The 24,609-nt window shown below is 43.4% G+C and overlaps 1 protein-coding gene across 4 annotated transcripts in view; it reads left to right on the top strand.

Moving 5' to 3' along the window:
* LOC144791749 (disintegrin and metalloproteinase domain-containing protein 28-like) overlaps nucleotides 1-24,609 on the top strand; it is a 3,662,699-nt gene that overhangs the window by 2,827,168 nt on the left and 810,922 nt on the right. For all 4 annotated transcript variants that reach the window (XM_078666520.1, XM_078666519.1, XM_078666518.1 and 1 more), the window contains one exon: nucleotides 1,581-1,743. In XM_078666520.1, the coding sequence (XP_078522646.1) occupies nucleotides 1,581-1,743 (163 nt within the window). The remainder of the gene's footprint in view (nucleotides 1-1,580; nucleotides 1,744-24,609) is intronic.

The following is a 24,609-nucleotide window of genomic DNA, read 5'->3' as shown; positions in this document are numbered from 1 at the left end:
GTGGGCCAGTTAAGAGAGAGGTGGCAGTAAGTTGTGGGCTATTTAGAAGACCTAGATTGGGAAGTGGCGTTGATGCACCCACATGAGATTCCCACTGAATCATGCCTATGCCTGATACAATTCAATATACTCTATAGGGTCTACTGTGACCACTGCAGATTACATAACATTGGGAGATTATCTACACTGAATTGCTTGTGATATGTTGAGTATTCGCACGTGGGCACCACTTTTTGATCCCCTTCAAGCTGCACAGCCAAAAACGAATCCAATTAATCAAATTCATGAACCTCTAAACATATTAAACAATTTTCTCCATAATGTTTCCACATTTTTACTGTCTTAGTTGTCTTCAATTCATTTTACTCATTTTCGTTCCCATTCTATTTGGTTCAAAGAAGGCCTGGAAATGCCGATTGTTTCTACATGTCATGTTTTATTAACGGCCACCCAATGCATTTCAGGAAGATTCCCTTCCTCAGGGGTGTATCATGACAAGTATAAATCTGTCTCTGGTTTAGCCCTTCATCAACAGCTACATTTACGTTTCACCATATTGTCCTCCCTTCCGCGGTGCACACCGCTGAAATACTCCTGCTTGCTCCACCAAGAGAGACCGTCTCTCTTGGTGGAGCAAGAGGTTCATGAATTTGATTCATTGGATTTGTTTTTGGCCGTGCAGCTTGAAGGGGATCAAAAAGTGGTGCCCACGTGCGAATATTTGATTGCAGTGAATATTTGATTGCAGTGCAACCGGACAGAGCGCGGAGCAAGCTAGCACGCCTATAAAGTTGAACTGACAGACTACGTTGATGACGAGATACTAAAATGACGCTACCAAAGAGAAGGTGTGCATCCCACTACCCCGTACTTGTTACTGTGATATGTTGATGACATGTGACCCTTTATGTATACACTTTGGGAGTGCCCTCCTTTACAAACCTATTGGAAAGCAATCGATTGTCCAGGAACTCTCAGACATGCTTGAGGTGTTACTCCTGATTGGACCGCAGTATGTTTTGTTGGGGATCCCAAAAAATGTTAATGTTCCACACTTTAAACTGGTATTGGTGGCGGCCAAAGGAGACATGGGAAAGTACTGGGGTGTGTAAAAGATACCTTCCGTACATGAATGGAGACGGGGTATAGACCTCTATATGGCAGCAGAGAAGATGACTTACGATATCAGAGGCTGTCCCCATAAGTGTTACAAGATCTGGGGGTGGTGAAGAGCCTACTATAAGCTGGGGTCCATTGAAGGTAGCATTGGTAGAAAATCTGCCCCTGGTGGCAAAAGACTCAATCTTTAGAAGGAATGCATTGCCATGCTTGTTGTGTACCATTCTTTATGTACTATGTATCTGTGTGACTGTATTGTTGCCTTTGGTTTATGCAAAAAAATAAAATATATATATATATATATATTTTAAAGGAAGAATCATAGTAATGAAGATAAAAATATTAACCCCTCCCAAAAAAAACACATTATTCAAGGTTCAGTTTTAATACAATGCTCTTTGAAAAATTTGTCTTCTGCCTCCAACTAATCTCTGCCATCATATTATATTTTATTTTAATAGCAGCATAAAGTGTGGCAAGCTTTATTGCATTGGTGGATCCGACACATCTTCCTTATATGGCGTAACATTTCGTTATAAAGCTTGCAAAACTGTACTACCTGAGTCGGCTTATATAGAAGGTTTTGCGATGTCACAAAATGGAGTAAAATGTGGAAGCAATTTGGTAAGTTAATAATTCAGGCTATGAAACAATGTGTGTTTTTTTCAAACAAATAAACAACTGTTAGTCCTGACACATTATCTTAAGAATTTTCCAACTTTTTTTTGCATTATGCTTAATTTTAAACCTTTTTCCCTTTTGCTGCTTGCAGGGCTGATCATAGTGATTCCTCTGCCCTAGCTGAAAATACAAAGCACGCTCCACCAACTACATCTTTCCCAGGAGCTGCTCACACTGATGCATATAACACAAATAAACAAATTCAATAACGTGTGCACCTTTTTCAAATCGCATGCATTCTTTGTACCCTGAATACTCACTCCAAATAAAAATATTGTTAAATAAGCAGGTAGCTATCTTTGTTAGCATATTTACATTTGTACCTTTCACTACCTCATTGCAGATAAAATGAACTGGTGGTATCTTTTTAAAGATACATATGTTAGACTGTCTAGAAAATTAACCTGTAATCTTCGTTACTCAGATTCTTCCTTCCTCATCATAGTACTTTATGACGAGAGTTGTGTCTCCTTGACCGACACCCCATACAAAAGCTCTCTTTTTAGAAATAATCCCTTGAAAAGGGAGTTTACCCACTTTCCCTTAATGTGCTTTATGTGGTCCCTGGAAAGGATTGGTTTCAACAAACCCTTCCTATTAACACTAAGTCAAAAAAAGCAAGATCGCAAATGAAGCCTCACATGGGAGGACATCTGGATATAAGAACTTGAACAAGAAAGGAAGAATTGGAGTAATGAAGATTACTGGTAAGTTATCTAAACATTTAAACATGACCTCATCTCCTCCCTTGTTCCATTCCTTACTTTGGCGCCTATTAGGATGGCGGACGGACCTGCGTCCGTCCGCCACCCCCGAGATGGAGGAACGTCCGCAGGGGCAGCGGCGGTCCCTCTGGTGGAATTAGGATGTGACCGCCACCCTGGCGGTCACATCCCGTATATGTAACATTGCAGCGGGTGCTGCTTTAAGCAGCACCCGCCGCAAGATTAAAGATGCATGCTGTGCATTTGCATGCACAAAGCGGCAGGCACCGCGCGGTGCCTGCCTCATTGTGCATGCAAATGCAGGGGGTACCATAGGTACCCCCCATGTGCACCCCCCACCCCAGACACCATGGGGGTCTACAAGACCCCCCCAGAAGCTATTGTCCACATGCTTTTCCACGGCGGTAAATTCACCGCGGAAAAGCATGTTTACAAACCCATCGTAATTGGGCTGGCGGTGACTTGCAGACACCGCCACCAAATTGCGTCCAACACCCCGCGGATCAGCGGCGGATGGACCTGCCGTCCGCCGCTGAAACCACCGCCATCATAATCTGGCGGTGGGTGTTTTGAAGGTCCGCAGCGGTGATTCCGCATCCTCCGGGCCGGATACTTTTGTTTCGATCCATCAACCTGCCGATTATAAATACCAGAATCCAGACAAATGCTGCATTATATTTGTACTACAGCATTAAATGATGAAGGACATTCGAGTGAAACAGCACCCTAATAGCATCACTAGTGACAGAGATACTCCCATAGTTACAAGTCACATCAAAGGCAAAGTGTAAAATTAACTTGAAGGCAGCACCATCATGTTTATGATGTCGCTAATGTGGCTCTGAATTTGATCAACAGAAAGAAATAATCTGACCAAACCGATGACAGGAACCACTCAGTGGCATAGAACGCAAAATAAATCTGGGACCACTTCAAGAAACCCATGATTTTAACAATAAGTTCCAGTGACCTAAAAACCATAGTGATCACATTAGCATACACTGAACTAATGTATACTAAATGTCTGTAATATATAAGGCAAAAGCACTAGCCACAGGACCAATTTCCAATAGAAATGCTCAAGCGAGCTCCGAAGGTGGCCACCGAAAATAGAAACTACTACCATGGAACACACCCTTTAAAGAAATGGATCATCAGTTTTGACACCCAGTAGAAAGGACAAAACACACAGAACTCATCATTCATGAGAAGTATTTAATGGTGTAGCATAAGCTTGCATTCCAGTTACTAGACTGGTGCTTGCTTACTTCAACCTCAGACCATAGGAAATGTTTGCTCTTACAGGGCAGAATACATTGAAAACAGATGACAGAAATCTGGGTTGGAGGGTAGTTCTGTGCTCTCAGTTACCACAAAGATTGCATCTTCTATGTCAATGAGAAGGTCTTCCCTTGATCCTGGGTAAAGAGGGTAAATAAAACTACAAGTAAGATAATGGTATCCAACCACAGGACTCCCTAAGAGGAAACTTGGACAAGTGATGTAACTCATGGAAATAATCCCAGAAACTATTGTCAAATACTCAGGCAAACAAACACCCCCCTTCAAGAAGGAAGAAACCATTGCGATACCAAAATGGCCCGGATTTGATCATCCTTCAAAAAGAGAAGTACAAAAAGGGAATATACTCTCCTTATGGTCCTTAAGAACCTGTTGAATAAATACCAGATTTGGAATGTAGTAGTTCATGTGGAAGTACATCAGTTTAATCTTCCACATATTATTTGCACAGAACCAATGTTCAACCTTCTACATCCTGAGCAAAAACTGTGTGGACTTTATGAAAGAAGATGAAAACCACAAAGTTGAATGAACAAATAATTTAGTGGAGTAGAAAGACTGCAGAAACATAAAAAGATTTATGAAAATCCATTGAATCTAGCACCATCCAAGATCACACTAAAGGAAAGGAAGAAGAGAGTTTGAATACGCTTTCAAGGGAGGTCCTATTGAAGAATTCATTTGTAAAAAGATGCTTTAAATTTGGATCACAGTGCCACCCAATATGGGAGCCCACTCAGGTCCCGGATACAAAACCCTCCAAGGCCCTCATTAATGGGGATTTGGCAAAGGGCAGCGCAACAGGTCACCTTGCTGCGCTGCCCTATGCCAAAGTAAAAGTTCAGGAATGCACCAAATTTATCCAATAGAGTGCCTGTGTTGTCTGCATGATTATTGAGGTGCAGGAAAGGGCACCTTCCTGCACAAAAACAATCCTGAGAGGCACTTTCCTCTTTATATGTGTGCTGAAGAAGGCGGCATACATAGAAAGAGGAAAAATTACGAGAAATATTGTTATTTCTCCTCGTTATGCCTAACCTGGAAAGGGGTAAGGTTCTGGCACATCCCCAGGTTTACACAGTTTTCTAAACCTGGGGAAGTGTCAAAGTCCATGGTTGTTGCGTGGCAACACCCACCTCAGCGCCACTGAAATGCCTCCAGAGCGCAGAGTAGGGCAACGTGCTCCATATCTATGAGGCCATTCAGAGACATGCGCAGTGACTTTGCGTGGCCTCATAGATATGATTTTGTAGTTTGCACCACCACAACTTCACAAAAGTGAAGCTCTGATGGCGCCACTAAGTGTGCAAGAAAACATAAATATACTTAACAGAAAGATATACATGTGATTGGTAAATAGAGGGGAACTCGTACCAAAACCAAACTTCTCCATGCTCAACTGCACCCCGAACCAAATGCTGAATTAGGTGTAAGCCTGTGACAAGACAAGCTAATCAGGCTTGCATGGGAGCGGAAAACATAATTCTCCTGAAAATAAACTTCCTATATAGACCTGCTTCTAGCAGGGGTAGAAATGGCATATGTGGGGATCCATCAGAAAGCTGTGAGGCTGAATTGCCTAAAAGGTTTAAACAACATCTGAGGGATCTAAGAGTAGAGTATTGGTTTAATAAAAAAATGGCTTATTCCTACTTAAAAGGATCCAATGTGGGATCAGCAAAATGTTTGGCCCATAGAAGAGACAATCCATAGTCTCTGGGAACAGAAAAAATATGTATTAAATTGGGAGACTGCATGATAAAGTTTATGAGGTATTGTCATGGGGATGAGCCTTGAATATACACTGTGTTAAGTTGGCATGAGCTTCTTAGAAGTTTAAACGCTATTTTTTCTTTCTGCTGCCTTTGCACACAACACACATTATTATAAATGTTTAGAGTCTAGCAATGTTTTGCTTCACACAAGAATAATATGTGTTTCTATACTAGCATCCTTGCTTGGTACGCTTTGTCTGAACAGTGAGTGCCAAGGCCTTCAAGGTTATTTCAACACAGTGGTTGTTGTTCGGACTGATCAGTGCATGTTCTAGACATAACATATATGCAGCTGTGCCCACCTCTGTTTTTGGCGCGTTTAACAATGCACTGAGTAGGCATGATCAAACACATTTGGAGAACATTCGCATGCAGAGAGCTGGTTCAGAAACTGATGTGATCCATTTCTGCTAGGACCAGAGGTATGGGGCCGCCCTTGTAATACCAAGAGACCTTCTGTAGATATAAAATAACCTACTAGCAAGGGAGGTTGAGATATAGGTGTATTCTAACCTGTTTTCCATTTAGCATTTTAACATGCTTTCTACCTTTGTATTTTATGGAATAGTAACTATGCTGATAATCTTGTTGCTTATAATATGTCTGCTTGTATTAGCTAAGAAACTGCGCCTGAGAACACGGCATTAGAAATAAATATTTCAAACTTGCACGTGTCTCTATTTACTTCCCGTTTTGGACTGTATGAGAGTATAACAAAAGAGTGTGTGTTCCACATTGCCTGAGGTATTCTAAGTTCCATGTGCTGGGCTGTCTAATCATTGGGGTCATGGAACAACCAATGAGACACTGATTGCTAGTCTGGTAGGGGACTTTGGCTACTAAGGTGAGTTTGGCACACCCTAATTCACTGAGGTTCCAAGTCTCTATGCACAGTTCTGTGTAGGGGCAGAATCCCTCCTACAGTATTCAGTCTAAATGTTGAGTGAAAAATACTGAGATGCGGAAATATTGAATTCTTAATACTGTGATCCTCAAGTCTTGTGATGCAGGAATACCATTGACAAGAATATCGATTTTCCAAGGTCAGTAATATCAATGTCATAAATAGCTGTGTTGTTAATATCATTTAAAAAAATCTATGATGTTAATATTGATGTTAAAAATATCTTTGTAATATCAGTTGCAAAACTGTTGTTAATACCATTATCTTAAATATTTTTATGTATTTTAGTGTATAATTTAATTGTATCTGTTATAAATTGTTTGTATAATTAATGTTAATGTTTTTTTTATATAGTTTGTGAATTATCTAATATTTGTTATTGTATTTTTTAGTGTTGTAGTTTACTGTGGGGTTTTTAGGTATACAGGGTGAGAAGCAAATTAATTTTTATTATTTAATAATTATTTTTTAATTAATATAAATTATTTGATTGAAAATGAATTATGTAAATTGTGCAATCAATACAACTTTTAATTCATATTTGTAGTGCAACTTGTGGGGTTTGTAGGGGTAAAGTGTGGGAAGTACTTATAATTAATAATGAATTTTAATTAATAATAATTATTTAATTGACAATTAATTCTTTACATTGGGTACTTAAGATATTTCTTAAGTTATTTATCAGTTGCAGGTTGTTGGATTTGTAGGGCTAAATGGTGGAAGGTTAATTAAAAATGATTAATTTATTATTGGCTAATCATTATTACTTGTTTAATTGATCATTGTCGGGTATTTAGGGATACAGGGTGGGATGTCAATTAAGAAAAAATGTATTGATAATTAATTTGATATTAATTATCTAATTGAAAATTATTAAAATTGTGAGATTATCAAATGTGTTAAGTTATATTTTGGGTGTGCTGGTCAGTTTGTAGAGGTAGATGGGGCAAATGTATTTATTTATTTAAAAGGTTTTATATAGTGCTACTGGACCCAAGAGTATCAGAGCGCTTTACAGATAGGTTACCACATCAGGACAAAAATTTCATTGTGCATTAAACTCAGATAGGAAAGGGCATTTCAGTTAGACGAGGGAAAGGAGGAAAGAATGTAACTAAGAGATAAATAAGGGAGACGAGGAAGGTTGAAAAAAATAGGAGAGAGAGGGGAAGAGGCAGAGGGGTAGCGAAAATAGGAAAAGGAAGAAAGAGGGGGTGGGTCGAGGAGAGTAAAAAATAAGGACAGTGTCATTATAGCAGCGTTAGGTACCCCAGTATTTGTTGAGAAGAAGCACCTTGAGTCTTTTTTTGAAGACAGGGTGAATGGGGTTGCAGCGAAGATCTTTGTGGAGAGAGTTCCAAATCGTAGGGGCATTACCGGGGAATGCATGTGATTGGGTCTTCTTATATTTGAGTCTCGGGGGGATGAGGACAAAGGCGTTAGTGCTTCACAAGGACCTAGAGCAACCAGCTTTTTGTAGTTTGTCAGAGAGGTAGGAGGGGGTGTTTTGGTGAAGGGCTTTGTGAGTGATACATGCCATCTTGAAGGTGGATCTACCTTCGATTGGGAGCCAGTTGAGGTTTTTGAGGACAGGAGAGATGTGATCAAATCGCTTACAGTCAGAGATAAGCCTGGCCGCCAGGTTGAGAACAGATTTTATCGGGGCAAGGTGGACTTTAGGGGTGCCTACAAGGGTGGCGTTGCCATAGTCAATTCTGGAGAGTACAAGAGATTGGACAACAATTTTGAAGTCATCAGCTGGAATAAAAGGTTTGATTTTTCTAAGGTGGAGAAGGGTGAAGAGAGCTCCTTTAGCAGCATTTTTAATGTGGGGGATGAAAGTAAGATTCTGATCAATGCTGATGCCCAGGCATTTGACAGAGTTAGAGGTGGGAGGGAGCAATTGAGTGCTTTGATATCATTGACCCAGAGTTGTATAGGCAAAACACTGTTTTTGGGAGTGAAAAGGATGATTTCATTTTTTTTAGGATTCAGTTTGAGATGATTAAGATGGAACCAAGCTTGGACTTTGTTCAAGGTATCATTGAGGTGAAGGATGTCATGGTGGGACTTGATCCTGTAGTATAGTTGCTTGTCGTCAGCATTGAGGTGGTAACTGATATTAGCTTGTTTGAGAATGAGGGTGAGTGGTTCCATGAATAGATTGAATAGCGTTGGAGAAAGGATAGAACCTTGAGGGACACCAAGTGAGACAGGTTGGGGTTTGGAGAGGCAGTGACTGAGTTTAATTTGTTGGGATCTGTTTTGAAGATATGAGGAGAACTATTGGTGAATAGTGCCCTCCAACCCAAAGCCGTCTTTGAGAGTATTAAGAAGGGTGGGATGGTAAACAGTATCAAAGGCAGCAGAGAGGTCAAGGAGGATAAGGAGGTAGGATTTGCCTTTGTCAAGAGAGCGATGCATATCATCAGTAATACTGAGCATAGCAGTTTCAGTGCTGCATCCTTTTCTAAAACCAGATTGGAAAACATCAAGGAGATTGAAGGAAAAGATATGGTTGTCTAATTGGGATAGGACACATTTTTCAAGGGCTTTAGAGAGGAAGGGAAGGTTAGAGATAGGGTGTAGATTGTTAAAGTCGTTAGGGTCAGCGGTGGGGTTTTTAAGGATGGGTGAGATTTGACCTAGTTGAAGGGATGCTGGGACACAACCAGTGGCAAAGGAGGAATTGATGATATTGGTCCAAATGGGGGCATGATGTGTTTGAGTTCCTGAACCAACTGGGCGGGAAGAGGATCTTTGGTATGTGAGGATGGTTTGAGTTTAGATATGATGTAGAGGACTGTAGATTCAGATACTGGACTGAATTCACTCCAGGAGGCATTGTTTTTAGCATGGGTGTTCTTAAAAGTAGAGTCAGGGTGGGGTAGAGTAGGGAGGGGTAGAGAGGGGCCCTGACATGAAAGGGAAGAGGAAAAAGGTACAGTAGGAATGTTAGGGAGGTGGTAATGGCTGGGGGGAGATTGGAATGGGAGAGGGGGGAAGAGAAGGATAGTTCAATCAAGTTGACTTTATTAGAGAAGTAGCTGGCGATTTCTTCGCATCTTTCAACAGTGGCCAGTATTTTAAGGGGACCAGAGGAAGTTTGGTTTTTAACAATGCTAAAGAGTTCTCTGGGACGATTTCTAGCCTGGTCAAGTTGCGAACGGAGGAAGGAGGCTTTTTCATTGGAGATGTGCTTCTTGTATTTGGCTCTGCCATTTCTAAGGAATACCAGGTTAGCAGGGGATGGATGATTTCTCCAAGAACGTTCAGACTGCCTGAGGGCCCGTCTTTCATTATTAAGGTCGGAATTAAACCAGGATTTAGGAGGTATTTTTTTTTGTTGTTTAAGTTTGATTGAGGCAATTTGGTCAAGGGGTTCAAGGATAGAATTGTTGTAATGTTCAGTTAGGTCATTTATGGAGTGAGAGGGGGGAGAAGTAAGTGGGCTTTGATTGAGGATTCCAAATCGCATGGGGGGATAAGGTGAAGATTACGAGTACGTTTTGTGGGTAAAGTGCCGATAGGGGTGGGGCAAGTAACAGAGCAGTTCAAAGTGAAGGGGATAAGGTGATGATCAGACTAGTCTATGGGAAGGATCATTGAGAGAGAGGCCAGATCCTTGCTGGTCATAATAGTCTCAAGAGTGGCGCCTTTGGAGTGAGTTGGGGATTGGCAGAGTTGAGTCAGGTCAGTATTGTCCATGGTGTCTTTAAAAATTATGACAGCAGGGTCGTCAATTTTATTCCAGTGGATGTTATAGTTGCCAAGAAAGAGATTCTTGGAGTGAGTGAGCGAAGATTGAATGATAAGATCAGACAGCTCCTCGGTAAAGGGGATAGAATTGCCGGGGGGTGGTAGATAGTATGTAAACGATTGGTGGGGAAGCCAGGAATAGTAAGATCAGCGCAAAGGTATTCAAAGGTGGAAGGGTCCTGGAGATGGACTAGAGTGAGATTAAGTTCATCTTTAAAGATTAGGGCTAGGCCACCACCTACTTGCTCAATTCTATCTTTCCTAATGATGGAGTATCCAGGAGGAATGAGCAAGTCGAGGATAGGAGTGGAGTGGGGGTTGAGCCAGGTTTCGGTTAGGAATGCGATGTTGATGTTTTCATTGAGAATGGTTTCCGCAATATCTGTCGCATGGCAAGATGCGGATCGGCAGTTAATCAACATGCAGTAGAGTGGTGAAGAATCAGGGTTTTGGGGGGGAACCGGGGAGGAGAGATGTTAGTTGTTGAGGGGGTCTAGGTGATGTTGGGTAAAGGGGGAGTCTGCTTGTTCCCAAGAGAACTGGGATAGTAGACTACGGGTAAGGGGGACAAGAGGACGAAGAGGGAGGGGGAGATACAGGGGAGTTCGGCGATAAGTTAAACTCCAGGGATATTGGGCATGCAGCTTGTTGAGAAGTAGAGATCGTAGTTGCCGTGTAAGTGGGGGGGCATTGGAAGGTTCAGCGGGTTTGGATGGGATCAGGAAGTTTGTAGGGAGGGGTGGGCCATGTGGGGAGTAATCAATGTTACCAATACTAGGGGAGCTGTTGATGGGGGAGGTGAAAGGGGTGTTTATGTGCGATGATAAGCTGTTTAGTCAAGGGACCGATGTGTGTGCGTGATCAGAAGAATGGGCCTTAGCAAGGAGTGAGACATCAGATCTGAGGGAGGAGAGTTCTAAAACAAGGGATGAAAGGAGAAATTCAACATTAAGGAGTGATAGTGCAAGGAGTGAGGAGTTGAGTGGATCAAAAGTTTTTGGGAGGTGTGCAGAGTAGGAGTTATTGAAGAGGGGAGGATTGGGGAGAGGAAAGGGGGGTAACCTGGGGGGGAGAGGGGAGTTATGATGGGTGGGAGGTTTTGTATTGGGAAGGGGGGACCGTGGAGGTAGGAGTGGTTGGGGCAATAGGTTTAGGAAGAAAGTTTGGTAAATGAGGAGGAGGGACAGTATAGGGTGGTGTGGCAGATATATTGAGGGTTGCAGGAGAGGACAGGGGAGTGTGAAAAGGTAAACTAAAGTAAAAAATATGTATTCATTCAAAATGTTATCATTTATTACATGATATGTTAATTATGTTATGCTTTTTTATTCCAATTACATTTTGTTAGTCAGTTGTTATGAATGTGAAAATATAGTGTGGTATTTTAATTGCATTAGAATTATCTTTTTTTAATTTATATTTATTGTTGTGAACATATAGGGGTCGATTCCGATTCGGGAAAAACCGTTCCGAATAGCCGTTCAAAGCGTTTTTCCCATACGAATCGTACCCTGCAACGTCCCCGTACGTACGACGAAGTACGATTCGTACCAGGAGCCGTACTCTGTACGAGTCGTACAGAGACCGTACGACTCTAATCTCCGTACGATTGTCCCTCGGAACCCGCTGTACGCGACATCTGTACGGTTCGCGGCTGGTTTTTATGTCCCAGCAAGTACGATACGTGTCGGGTACGCACCGTACGACCCTTTTTCTACGGGAGCTGAAAACAGCCGTAAAAGCAGAGTTCCCGCCGAAACAGGTACGGAACGGCCCCCCCGGGTACGGTGCGTACCCCCCATGATCACAGGGGTACGCACCGTACGCCTGCGATCATGGGGTGTACGAGCTGTACCCCATGTACGATGGGTGTACGAGCCATACCCCCATTGTACGATGGGTGTACGAGCCGTACCCCCATCGTACATGGGGTACGGCTTGTACACCCATCGTACATGGGGTACGGCTCGTACACCCCATGATCGCAGGGGTGCACCCATTAGGCTCTGCGCATTGGAATAATATATCCTATAGATTTGACGTAGGACTGAGGTCGACTAGGTCTCTATCGCATATATATGACTTAATTGTGAGTGCCAGCTAGCTCAGAGTCACTAGAATCTTTCTCGAATTCACAAGAAGGGATTAGTTTCTGACAACCGCATAAACATGACAACTTCTTTTCCTCAAGAATAAACGTATCTTCAGAGTCTTGGAAACGATAGATAGATATTTTTAACCCTGGGCGTAGTTCGCGAAGTAGCACTACGCGAAGTGCACTTCGCACTACGCGAACTGCACGTAGCACTATGCGAGCTGCGTAGTAGCATGTTCGCACTGTGCAAGATGCATTTTCAATTATTGCACAGTGCGAACAAGCATCCGGCACTGTGCAATCATTGAAAACGGCATCTTGCACAGTGCGAGTTGTAGTTTTCTGCCGCTCGAGCAGATTTTTACTCGAGCAGCAGCTTTCTCAATGCGAACTGGTAGTTTCTCATCGCGAGCATGCACGACCACTCGCAATGAGAAACCTGACCTCCCCACGTTGAGAGTCTCGCCGGGTTGTCATTTTGCTTGCTCGCGGTCGCGAACATGACGTTGAGGACCGCGAACAAGCAAAAAATGACCGTTGCACTACGCTACGCTGCGCTACGCATGTTCGCACTGTGCTACGTGCAGCTCGCGTAGTGCGAAGTTGCACAAACTTCACAAACTACGCGAGCGTAGCATAGTGCTTCGCCCAGGGTTAGATATTTTACTCAGGCAATCGTGCATGCTTCGTTTCATCAGAGGTGCAGAGAAAATAAAGAGATGGGCGTTTTCAATAAAAGGATTTATTGATCAGTCTTCTTTCTCATGCAAAAGAAATGAACTGCTACAATCGCAATACTGGCTGCAAAGTATAATGCGTGCAGCAAGAAGAGTATTATAAAATAATACTGTAAAAGCATTGTATGGTTTCTAAACCATAGATAAATACATACATAAATAACAAAGGCTAAAAGTACTCAACTGGTGCTTCTAAAATGTGCCTACCCCAATGTACCTAACCTAAGTCTAGTACTCAGAAAGAAGTAAGTGTAGTGTAGCATAGGTTTAGTTTCTTTGCCAATAATCTATCCAAGATTTCACTTAGGGTCTATTCAGCTCTGTACCTTGGTTTCAGAATGAAGGAGGTCTGGTGTCTCTGTCTCGGGACTCGATTTACCAACACCCCGCAAGGGGAGCTAGGAAACACTGGAGCTGGATTCTCAGTGGGAGAAAGGACAGCTTCTCGATTAGTGCGTCAGCTGGAGGGTCGGCTTCCTTCGGCAATTGCTGTAGAGAGCTGCGTTGGGCAAGTAGATAGTCGAGCTGCTCTGAACCACCGTGTCCTTGCTAGAGCAAGTGAAGGCATATGTATACCTTGAAGGTGCCTAGTTTGACATAAAGTTGGGCATGATAACGTCATCAAAGAACCCCAAGAGAATGGTAGTTCTTTGAAAACTCCATGAGTTCTTGGACAAATCAATATTCAAGCAAGGAGATGTCTCTGACTGCTTAAGCCGATTTTTCCAAGAAATCGTTGTGGCTTTTATGGAACGGGTGGAAGTAGCCATGCCTGTATTTGGACTGCATGGGCAATGTGTAAATATGGGTATGATTTCTATGCCTATATTAGGGCAATGTGAATTGTATCTATATAAGGGCATGAATCGGTAAATTTCACTCGGATCCTAAAACAGAAGTGAACTACTCTCTCTCTACTGTTACGCCGACTGGAGTGGGAATAGGTATTTATACCCCTCCTGAGTCCAAAGCTTTCACTACTGTTGCTCTTAAGGGAACGGGAATATCAATTTTACCCCTTCAAAGTCCAACGCTTTCCCTACTGTTGCACTGACTGGAGTGGGAATAGTAAATTTAACCCCTCCTCAGTTCAAAGCTTTCCTTACTGTTGCACCAACTGGAGATAAAATATGAAATATTACCCTTTCCGAGTCCAAAGCGTTTCCTACTGTTGCACAGACTGGAGTGGAAATAGTAAATGTTTAACGCTACTGTTGTATACATGGAGAGTGAATAGTTTATTAATTATTTATAGATCTTTTTTACATAATATTGATTAAATATATATCATTCGAATGGGTTTGTGTATTTCATTTTAGATTCTGTAGATTCAGATTTTAGGTACCCGCCTCTCCAACAGGGTGACCCGAGTGGTTGAGGTATTTTACCTCTGTTTGTGGCAATTTGCTCCGCGCATTTAGCCCCTGCTCATTGTTCTGCCTGTGCGAGTGGCTGTGACGGTACGAGGGTACTCAAGGAGAGACTTTGTATATTCAGGACAATAGTCGTGTGTCATCATATCCTGCTGCATTGGACCCGCAGTTGTGATTTTAACATTTTCACTCCCCCCATTTCACCGACCCGAGCTGCTTCTGACATTGAGCATCCTGGGAGTTGAAGTCCGGAGAATTGGAACGCACTGCAATAGGTGAGCAGGATTGCTTGGGGGAGGAGCGGACCCACGTCATCTATTTTAGAGGCAGCAAGGCAACAACTTACCGTGATGAACCTCTCTGATGTTGGGCTTTGAAGAAGGCGAAACGCTAAAATGCATTCGCCGCCGCTGGAACTGTCATGAAGAAATAAAGCCTTTCCAACCAGTTCCCCTCTAGGCTTCTGCTTCTTTTTTCGGAGGGAGAGTTTGCAAATATATAAATGTATGTAATTTTTAAGATATGTTTAGCAAAAGGTATTTTTATAAATCCTTTACTTTTTAAGAACAATTAAATTGGAAATGTTATAGTTGTTATATTGGTAAATTTAAAAACCATTATAAAATATAAGGTAACACTAATATTTCTATAAATGGTTAGGAAAAGGGAGCGATGTTACCCCTTTTAAAAATCTATAACACTCAATGTATCCCTGTGGCTAAATGTTGGGCAGGGATTGTGGGCTGTTACAAGAACTCTTCGTTTATGTAGGAGTTTTTTACAGCTTCCCCCCACAGCCTCTAGTTTTATCTTACACACAGAGATTAAACAACGTTATATCGGGAATAGTCTCCAAATGATACCTTTACTTCTTTGGGTCAGTATTTGGACAAACCCCCAAGCCACATTCTGTAGAAAGATTATTTAAGATTGCCGCCTGGTGGATAATTGGGGCAATGCATTGATAAAACCTTTCAAGGGCTGGGATTATCCCAGTTGGTTCTGTCTCCTACCATTCTAGTGAAAGGTGACAAATCTCAGATAAAAAGTCTTTTTTTGGAACGTTGTGCTGAGGTAACAATGCAGAAGGAGCTGGTAAAGAGCACTGTTTCGACCTATTGTCATTTCTTGCCAGTCCAGAGTCCGTTTTTTTATCTTTCTCTTGAATTAACACAATGGGAATGAGTGATGTCACTGACCATGACAAGAGTGATGTAATATGTGACGTCATCAGCAGTGCATTGCGGGCGCGCGAGTTATAGTTAACTATAACGGGGGAATTTCATCGGTTTTGTATGAGAGAAATGTCCAGCTAACTATAATATGTGTGAAACCTACGGTTTTTCAGTGAATTTATAAGGTTTTTTAAATGCTAATTTTTAACTATAACGTGGCTGAAACCTATGGTTTTTTCAGTGAATTTCAAAGATTTTGTAAATGATCATTTTTAAATGTATTAATTGTTATATATTTTTTATACTGATTTACTACATTATTTTAAATTATTTATTTTTAGATATTTTATTTTTTAAATTACATTACATATTTTTTATATAAATTAAAAAAATATGTTTTAAAAAACATTGAAATTGTAATATTTTTTTAAATATTTTTTTTAATTATATATATTTTATAAGCAGGCAATGAAATCCTATGGAAGAAAATTAAAGTTACTGGTAAGTACAGTTAAATTTACTTTTCAGGAACAGTAGTGAGCTGAAAGATGCAGCACTGAGGTCTCTCCTGAAAACAGGTGAGTAAATCGGAATTCGTAGCTCAGCTGATTTTTGAGGAATTTTTTAAAGTTCCAAGACTCCACACTTGGAAAAATTTCCAAGTGAAACCAGTCAATGTTAGCCTATGGAAGGAAATTCAAGTTACTGTAAGTAGGGTTAGAATTAATTTTCAGTATCAGTAGTGCGCTCAAAGATGCAGTGCTGGCATCTCTTGTGAAAACAGGTGAGTACATCGGAATTCGTAGTTTGGCTGATTTTACTGGAATATTTTGCTCAATAGTGAAGGAAGGGGGCGGGGCCTGAGGTAATATGTGTGCAAACACACCCTGTGGCGCGTTTTAGGTTGGGGAATTAATTCCTCTTCAATCCTGAGGTCCCCTGTGAGCCAACTAGCCCACCAGGTACCTCCAATTTGCGCCAGGGAGCTGCGTTGCAGACAGGTGTTCAGAGGGCACGCCCCTTTTTTACAACACTCTGCAATGCAGCTCCGTGGTGCTTACTGGAGGTACCTGCTTGACTAGTTGGCCCCTAGGGGACCTCTGGATTGAATGAGAATTAATTCCCCAACCTAAAACATGCCACAGAACATGTTTGCACACATATCACCTATAGCCCCGCCCCCTTCCTTCACCACTGTGCAAACACGCCCCGTACCACATTCTAAGTTGGGGGATTAAGTCCCCTTGTATACTGGGGGTCCATGGAGGCAAACTAGCCCACCAGTAACCTCCAGTATGCGCCAGGGGGCTGCGTTGCAGAGACGTGTAAAGAGGCCACACCCCTTTTTACACCTCTCTGCAACGCAGCCCACTGGCGCTTTTTCAGAGGGGGAACTAATTCCCCTTGCATACTGGGAGTCCCTGGGGGCCAACTAACCCACCAGGAACCTCCAGTAAGCGCCAGGGGGCTGCGTTGCAGAGAGGTGTAATGAGTCCCAGCCCCTTTTTACACCTCTCTGCAACGCAGCCCCCTGGCGCTTTTTCAGAAGGGGAACTAATTCCCCTTGCATACTGGGGGTCCCTGGGGGCCAACTAGCCCACCAGCAACGTCCAGTATGCGTCATTGATTTTGAGTGACACACTGTAAATATAGTAAACATAGCGGGACAAAACACAAAGCCTCACAAATATTATTGAGCCAGGTTATAATCTGTGACCCCCTCTGAATCATAACCAGGGATGGTAGCCTAAAGGTAAATTGTATTTGTTCAAAAAAGTATTACATGTTTTTTTAACATTCAGAAGATGGAAAAAATGTATGTTAAAACATTATTGCATTCCATTCCAAAACGGAATTTAGAAGGGATGCCCTAAACATGCCCCTTCCAAATGCTCATTCAGTATTTGGTTGCAAACACACACTGTGATTCCGTAACGTGTTGCAGAACCACAATTTGTGTTTCGTACATACAAAAAAGCCTTATGCAGGCCTCAAATTGCCGATTCTTTGAATCGGACCTTTTGCAAACGCAAAAATGATTCATACATCTGGCCATGGCAGAGCATAGGCAGCCTACCTACAAACAGGCAGAAAAAATAAACAGGAAGTGCTGACTGCTGACTTCTCAGCTTTTCAGGGACCACGTAAGGCACTTAAAGGAAAGGGGGGTAAGCTCCCTTTTCAAGAGTGTTTTTGCATATGCTGCCACCTGCCAGTTTAGGAGAGAAAGGCCTCTCCTCACCAAGTATGGAATGTGACGAGGAAGGATTGGAGAAGGTAATGCGTGTTTGTTATGCCGCGTCTTGGGGAGAGGACAGATGATCGCACAGTGTTCTGCCTACAGGAGGAGGTGGGGCTTTCCTAAGTAGCTCTTTATTATTTTCATGTTATAAATGCAGTTGAACACATAAATACGTGTAAATGTGAATTCCCATAGAAACCCAGGTTAGACATCTAACCTGGGCTTCTATGGGAATTCTCTAGGGCATATTATCAAGCCCATTATCGCCACTTTATCGGCAGTTTCCTGCCGATAAACCAGCGATAATTTTATCGCCCAATCTTGATAATATGCCCCTAGGAGACCACCTTGTCTCAACCAAGATCCTAATTATTGCTTGGCTCTAATTGCGTGCATGTCCTGGAGTGAAGGAGTAGATATGTCCAAATGAATATCATATACACAATTGAAATCTCTCCCCAGAGGCTCAGAACGTGCAGGTCACAAAGTATTGCTGGTGTGGGGTGGCCCGCGTTTGGAGCATAAAGGGCAACCAGAGCAATAGGTACCCCATCTAGCTGTCCTTCTACCACTGCATGGCGTCCCTCCAGGTCCACCCTATGGTTCTCAGTATGAAGAGGAACTATAAGCGTCAATCAAATTAGCATTCCACGGGCAAAAGCCAAATAAACAGTAACCACCACTTGACCCCCTCCCGAGCGATGCTCCAAATGCTGTAACTCAACTAATGTAATTTGAATGTTCCGAAGATATGCAATATGAATATGCCTGCATCCCAAGTAGGATGGACCTGGTGTTGCCGCCTAGGGGTCCCCATCCCCTGTACATTCCAGGATAGAAAATAATAAATGGAGGGAGTCAGCAGTTCTGGACGCCATCTTAAAATGTCCTACAGACTCTCCCTTGCCCCGTGCTCTTCCTTCCGCTTCACTCAGAGCTCGTTGTTTGAGCTCTCCACGGCAATCTACACATAGTTGCTCACAGAGAAGAGTAGAATTAATATAAATACAGTAATAAAAACAATATTCCCAACTCCGCTACCCAGGTCGAGACAACCACAAGCCACTGACTAATATTGAACCCAAGTCCATCAAGATAACAGGGTCTCAGGTGTCAGATGTGGAGAAGGCATGAATTACTCAGCTCACCCACCCCAGTAAAGTTAAAAGAGATCAACCCTACTGCAGAGGATATCCTAATAATAGCCCACCAGTCACATAAAAAAGATATAAAGCCCCAGTGCAAATCACCAATCCAGCGGTCATCAGGGTAAGATCTGGTCCCAATCGGAGGTCTGCTGACCGTCTACCATGGCAAGAATCTGTTCGCCCTCAAGTGAAGACAGTAAACCAGTAGGGGAGCCTGTTGTGTGGCTATATTGGATTCCAGTTCCACCACTGTCAGGGCCCTCTCCCTCACAGCCTGTTCTCCAGATGGTTTACTCGCAGGGGGGCTGTGTCACCTGCAGATAGATGATATTGCCACCACACTTCGTGCCGCCACATCTCATGACAGCAACTGCACCTCTTTCGACTCCAAACACTCCCAGGCCACGGCTGGCGATGTGCATACGCGAGTAGTGTTGGATTCCAGCACCCTCAGCTTGGCCGGAAACATCAAGGAATATTTCTGGCCTATTTGGTGAAGCTGGTGCTTGACTGGCATGAAGGAGCCCTGCTGAGACTGCACTTCTGCCATATAATTAAGGTATAATTGGGGTATCTCTTCACTGAACTGTTCTCTACTTGCCAGGGGTCCTCTGTGTGTGCAACCTGCAGAATGTGGTTGCAGTCATGATTACTGAATAATTGTGCCACCACTGGCAACGGGTGGGAATCAGGTGGGGGTGGCCTGCCAGGCACCCTTTGGGTACACACCACGGAGAAACGGGTGGAACTCCTTCTGTCATGAACCGTGATGAGCAGCCAGTCTTCCAGAAATCGGTCTATGTTGGGGCCCCTGGGCCTTTCCAATAACCTCACAATTCGAACATTTTTGCACTTCAATCGACCCTAAGTGTTGTTCGTGCGAGTATACGATATGGCCACCTTTGCCTGAAAGGTCCTACCGTTGCGATTGAATGTCAGTCATTCAAAGGCACAGGTCAGCCAGTGCAGATTCATTGTTCTCCCTTCTATCGCTCAACTTGGCCTGGTCAGCCCTAAGCAAACTCATTTCAACTGTTAAAGCATCTATGTTATGGTCCAGTGTAGCTTTAACTTTCTTGATGACCCCCAAAAGTTCATCAGACTTGTCTATGGGCATTTATCCGCTGGCCTGGTCAAGAGTTCTTTCCGGCCCGGCTGCTGAGCACCACTCCCCCATCCTCCTGGCCTCCTCTCAGACCTATACTTCCCGACCATGGCTTCAGGTAAACAGGACAGGAGAATGATGTGTGCAAAGAATTGTGAATGTACTCATAGCACACCTCCCACAGTAGCACTCCACACCATGTACTCACATCTTTCACAGTATCTGCGAGGGCCCCAGTCTCAAAAGCATCTCACAAATAGGTAGCAAAAGGAGGATCAACATGGGTACGGCCCTGACCGGTGCCCCAGTGCATTGGCTTTGCTTCAGTCCGGGATCTATTTGTGAAAGACTAATAGCTGGTAACTTTGCAGATAAGGGCGCTCAACACTATCTTCAGGGATAATAGTATCAAAAAGTATTTGTAGCTGGTGGTGCAGCAAGGTGAGAAAAGGGTGGTTACCAGACTACCCTAGGAAGCCACACCAGGGTGTGGCCGTTACTACTGATCTATGGGATATCTCACCTGCGCTCCAATATGTATAAAGAAAGTTAACTGGTAATCAACTTCAATCAATACGAAAAGTACAAATAAAATTATCACAATTATAAATGCAGCAGTGTAACCATAAGTATCTGGTCACAAACATTCAAAGTCCATTTCTCAAGTCCTGATTTAATAATCCATTCAAAACTAATATTGATAGCTGGACCCAAAAGTAAGTATCCACAAGCTGTAGAATCCGGTAGAATTCTTCTTTATTCTCTGCGTGATGTATCACAGTTCAGTATTTGTACAGATAACAGCCGATGTATCACAACTTCAGTACATATTCAGAAAGCAGCCAACACGTGTTTCGTCTGGCTTTTCACATTTGCCAATGACTTCATCAGGGCTTTCCTAATTGAAATTAATACATGGTCGATTTATTCCTTCGTTTTGAAAAAGAATCAGTCCTTCTTGTAATCACTTGTAAAACTTAAAAACACGTGTTGGCTGCTTTCTGAATATGTACTGATTGGAGCGCAGGTGAGATATCCCAAAGATCGGGATCTATATTTGATGGGCCAGAAAGGATTTAAATTTTAAGGCCCAGTGTTTAATTTCCTTCTGTATGGGGCACAAGGGTTAGCAAGACCCAGTGGGGTTCCTGAGCCCCAAATCATCCCCCTCTTCATGCACCTCCCATCTGTTTGCAGCATTTCAAAGACTACAGTTCATTAGGAAGCTATCAAGGTCTCACTGAAGGTTGTGCCCTTCTCTTTCTCTTTATGTTACTTTGCTGCTGATCGATCCTCTGTGCCCCCACTAGCTGTCAGTGCCACATCCAGTAGGCAGCTGTTCTCCTTTATAGCGCCGCTCAGTGCGGGCCTGCTTCGTACTTTGCTCTCTGAGTGGCACTGATTCACACCAACGTCTGTCCCCTGCAGACCGAAAAGACACAGAGAAACTAAGGCCCCCAAAGCGAAGAGAGGGAGCCAAGGGAAAGCAGCATCAGGTGGAAGTTACCAACTCAGTGGATCCATGCAGCTTCAGGGTAAACAAAATCTATGCCCCACCTTTGTTGCAGGAGGGAGGGCCAACCCCCAGCTGTACTCGTCCTTGCCTTCTCACCTGTGTTGGGCTCCCACAGACAGTCGCCCCAAGGGCCTCTGATTCCAGTGAGCCATCACCCTCTTTTCTAGCGCTCACAACTCAGCCCCACCCAGATCTGCTTTGTATGCTGCTTCTCAAACACATGGAGACTCCAAGCATGGTCTCTGTTCATGGCAGGCCCTAGGTCATGAAGGGGAGTTCCCACCAGAGTGGTTGCGTCACTGGAGACCCCGGCTTAGTCTTTGAGCAGATCTGCCTCTTGCCCCTCTCGGGATAAGCTAAAAGAGCTAGGCTCAGCAGCCACAGCCTTCAGAGATCACCAGACCACCATCCAGGAGCATATTGTCACATCCACGGGTGTGTACATCCCTCTGCTGTCACCTGTCCAGCCGAAACATGCTGCAAGAGGCTGAGGGGCAATTTGAGTAATTGAGGAGATCTCTTCTGTAACATGAAGCTGTCGGGCGGGCGAGGCACACAGAGATCATTCACCACAGGTCCATCCCGTCCACCATCTTGCCCACGCCTCCCTCCCGACAGTGCTGTTAAGCGTGCTACAAATCCAAACACAGGAAGCTTCTTCGGGGGGAAGGATAGGAAATCCCACAGTGCTGTCCCTTCAGGAGGAGATGGGACTTCTCCCTGACAGGGCTCTAAAGTGGGCAAACAAAACACAGCACATGGCGCTTCTTGGAGGGGAAGGACAGCAAATCCCACAGTGTTCTGCCTTCAGGAAGTAGTGGTGCTTCTCCCTAACAGCACACTGCATGCAACAAACCTGCTGCCAAGAGCGGGCCCGTATGTTCCTGGAGGAGGATAGGCTGGGCAACTCCTCTAATGTTTGTGCCTCCCATATTTAAAGGCAATCATCTTCTTTTATTCCCCCATCTCTTCCTCAGGACACATACAACACCTTTGGCCTTGTGTAAGAGAAAATAGGCCTCTTGCGCAAATACTGTGGTGAAAGGGGGGCTCTCACATAGGATGGGAATAATTGGCTTTACATAGATATTGCAAATAGTAAACTCGACCGAATCCAATGCTCAATGGAGTACCCTTTGAAAACGTTCACCTGTTTAAATATTTGGTTGTCACACTAAATGGAATGATGGACTGGGCACCCCATGTCTCTAAACAAAGGATTACATTAGAACAACAGATAGGAGGGCTGCTAATTGTTATATGTGCTTTTCTCACGGGAGCGTGTTTTCCACGAGCACTCTCTGTCTGTACTCGTGGAGGTCACTCTCCATTCTTAGCTATTGCATTCTCGTGAGTTACGTTTCGCGCAAAAAATCACTGTCCTCTTTGAAAGCAAGAAAGGCCACTTTATTTAAGACAGGTGTGAAACCAAAACATCTGTTCAATACATTTATTTATTGATTTAATAAATCAAAATCTTTCAGCTTAACTGAGCATCCTTACCAAAGAGTAAACCCCCCACCAAGTTAACCCTAACCAAACCAGAAGCAACTAACTCTTGAAGATTACCCCCTCCTTTCCTTTAACTGCCCTTTGAGGATGGACCAACCCGCTCCAGGCTGCCCACACCCACTAAAAACACGCCTACCAAAAAGAAAAAAGACACCTGTCCTAAAGTGGCAAACCTAGAAAGCTATAGCAGTACCTGAAGCACTGAAAAAATTAAAAAAAGGCCTAAAGAGAAAAAAGAGGAAAGGGTGGGTGGGCAAAACAAATCCCCTCCAACCGCCTCACACCGTCGCGCTCCTCTCCCGCCTGCTCTGGCCCTACTTATAAACTTTTCCTACTCTAATTACACCACCTGCCCCGTGGCCAGCCTCCCTCGCGCGAACCTACCCAGTGATAGACCGGCTCGCGCACGGCTCTCCCTGGGTCCCCCCTCGCGCAAAAAATCACTGTCCACCACCTCTTTGAAAGCAAGAAAGGCCACTTTATTTAAGACAGGTGTGAAACCAAAACATCTGTTCAATACATTTATTTATTTAATAAATCAAAATCTTTCAGCTTAACTGAGCATCTTTACCAAAGAGTAAACCCCCCACCAAGTTAACCCTAACCAAACCAGAAGCAACTAACTCTTGAAGAATACCCCCTCCTTTCCTTTAACTGCCCTTTGAGGATGGACCAACCCGCTCCAGGCTGCCCACCCCCACTAAAAACCCGCCAACCAGGAAAATCTTTAGAGTTTTCCTGCCCCACCTAAAAGAGCAAATTAAAACTGGCTCGGAGAACACCACAATTGCACATCAAGTACCTTGGCTATCAAATCACGCAATTCTAACAGATAAAATGACTGACCCAATTGAGACAGATGGACTATGTCCTCACGAAATAAATGCTTCTCAGAAACTTGCAAATGCGGGTGAGCCAAACTGTAAATGCATATGTCTTCACAAAACAGTCTCATAGATCGATTCAGTTTTTTCCGTGCTTTCTCCATAGCTGTATAATTTCTTGCCCCAGTCCATTGTAAGCGTGGCACGAATTCTGTTCAAATCACCATGGTGCTCACCCAGGCGTCTTTGATGACTTCCAGATCCATCTTCATTAATTTTATCAAGGTCAAACCAGACAAGGAGACCAAATCGTTTTCACCCAGGTGAATTACCAGCAAGTCAGGCGCCCCCCCCCCCCCCGAAACAAGTGCAGACAAAAATGGAAATAAACCCCCCCAACGAATACCCCCTTTACCATGCCAGGAAACCTCATGTGACAAACTGTTGAGACCTAAAGATCTCCCACAAAACTGACATTCAGCAGCCACTGCATCCCATTTCACAAAAGAATGTCCAACAATCCACACCCTTCGTTTTGCTCCAGCCATCGCATGCCAAGGACCTAGGAAAAAAACAAGTATTAACAGGAGACAAATGTGGGCTATTTTCTGACATAC

This window comes from Lissotriton helveticus, chromosome 11 (assembly GCF_964261635.1).
Source record: "Lissotriton helveticus chromosome 11, aLisHel1.1, whole genome shotgun sequence".
NCBI lineage: Eukaryota > Metazoa > Chordata > Amphibia > Caudata > Salamandridae > Lissotriton > Lissotriton helveticus.
This window is presented reverse-complemented; position numbering and strand designations above follow the sequence as displayed.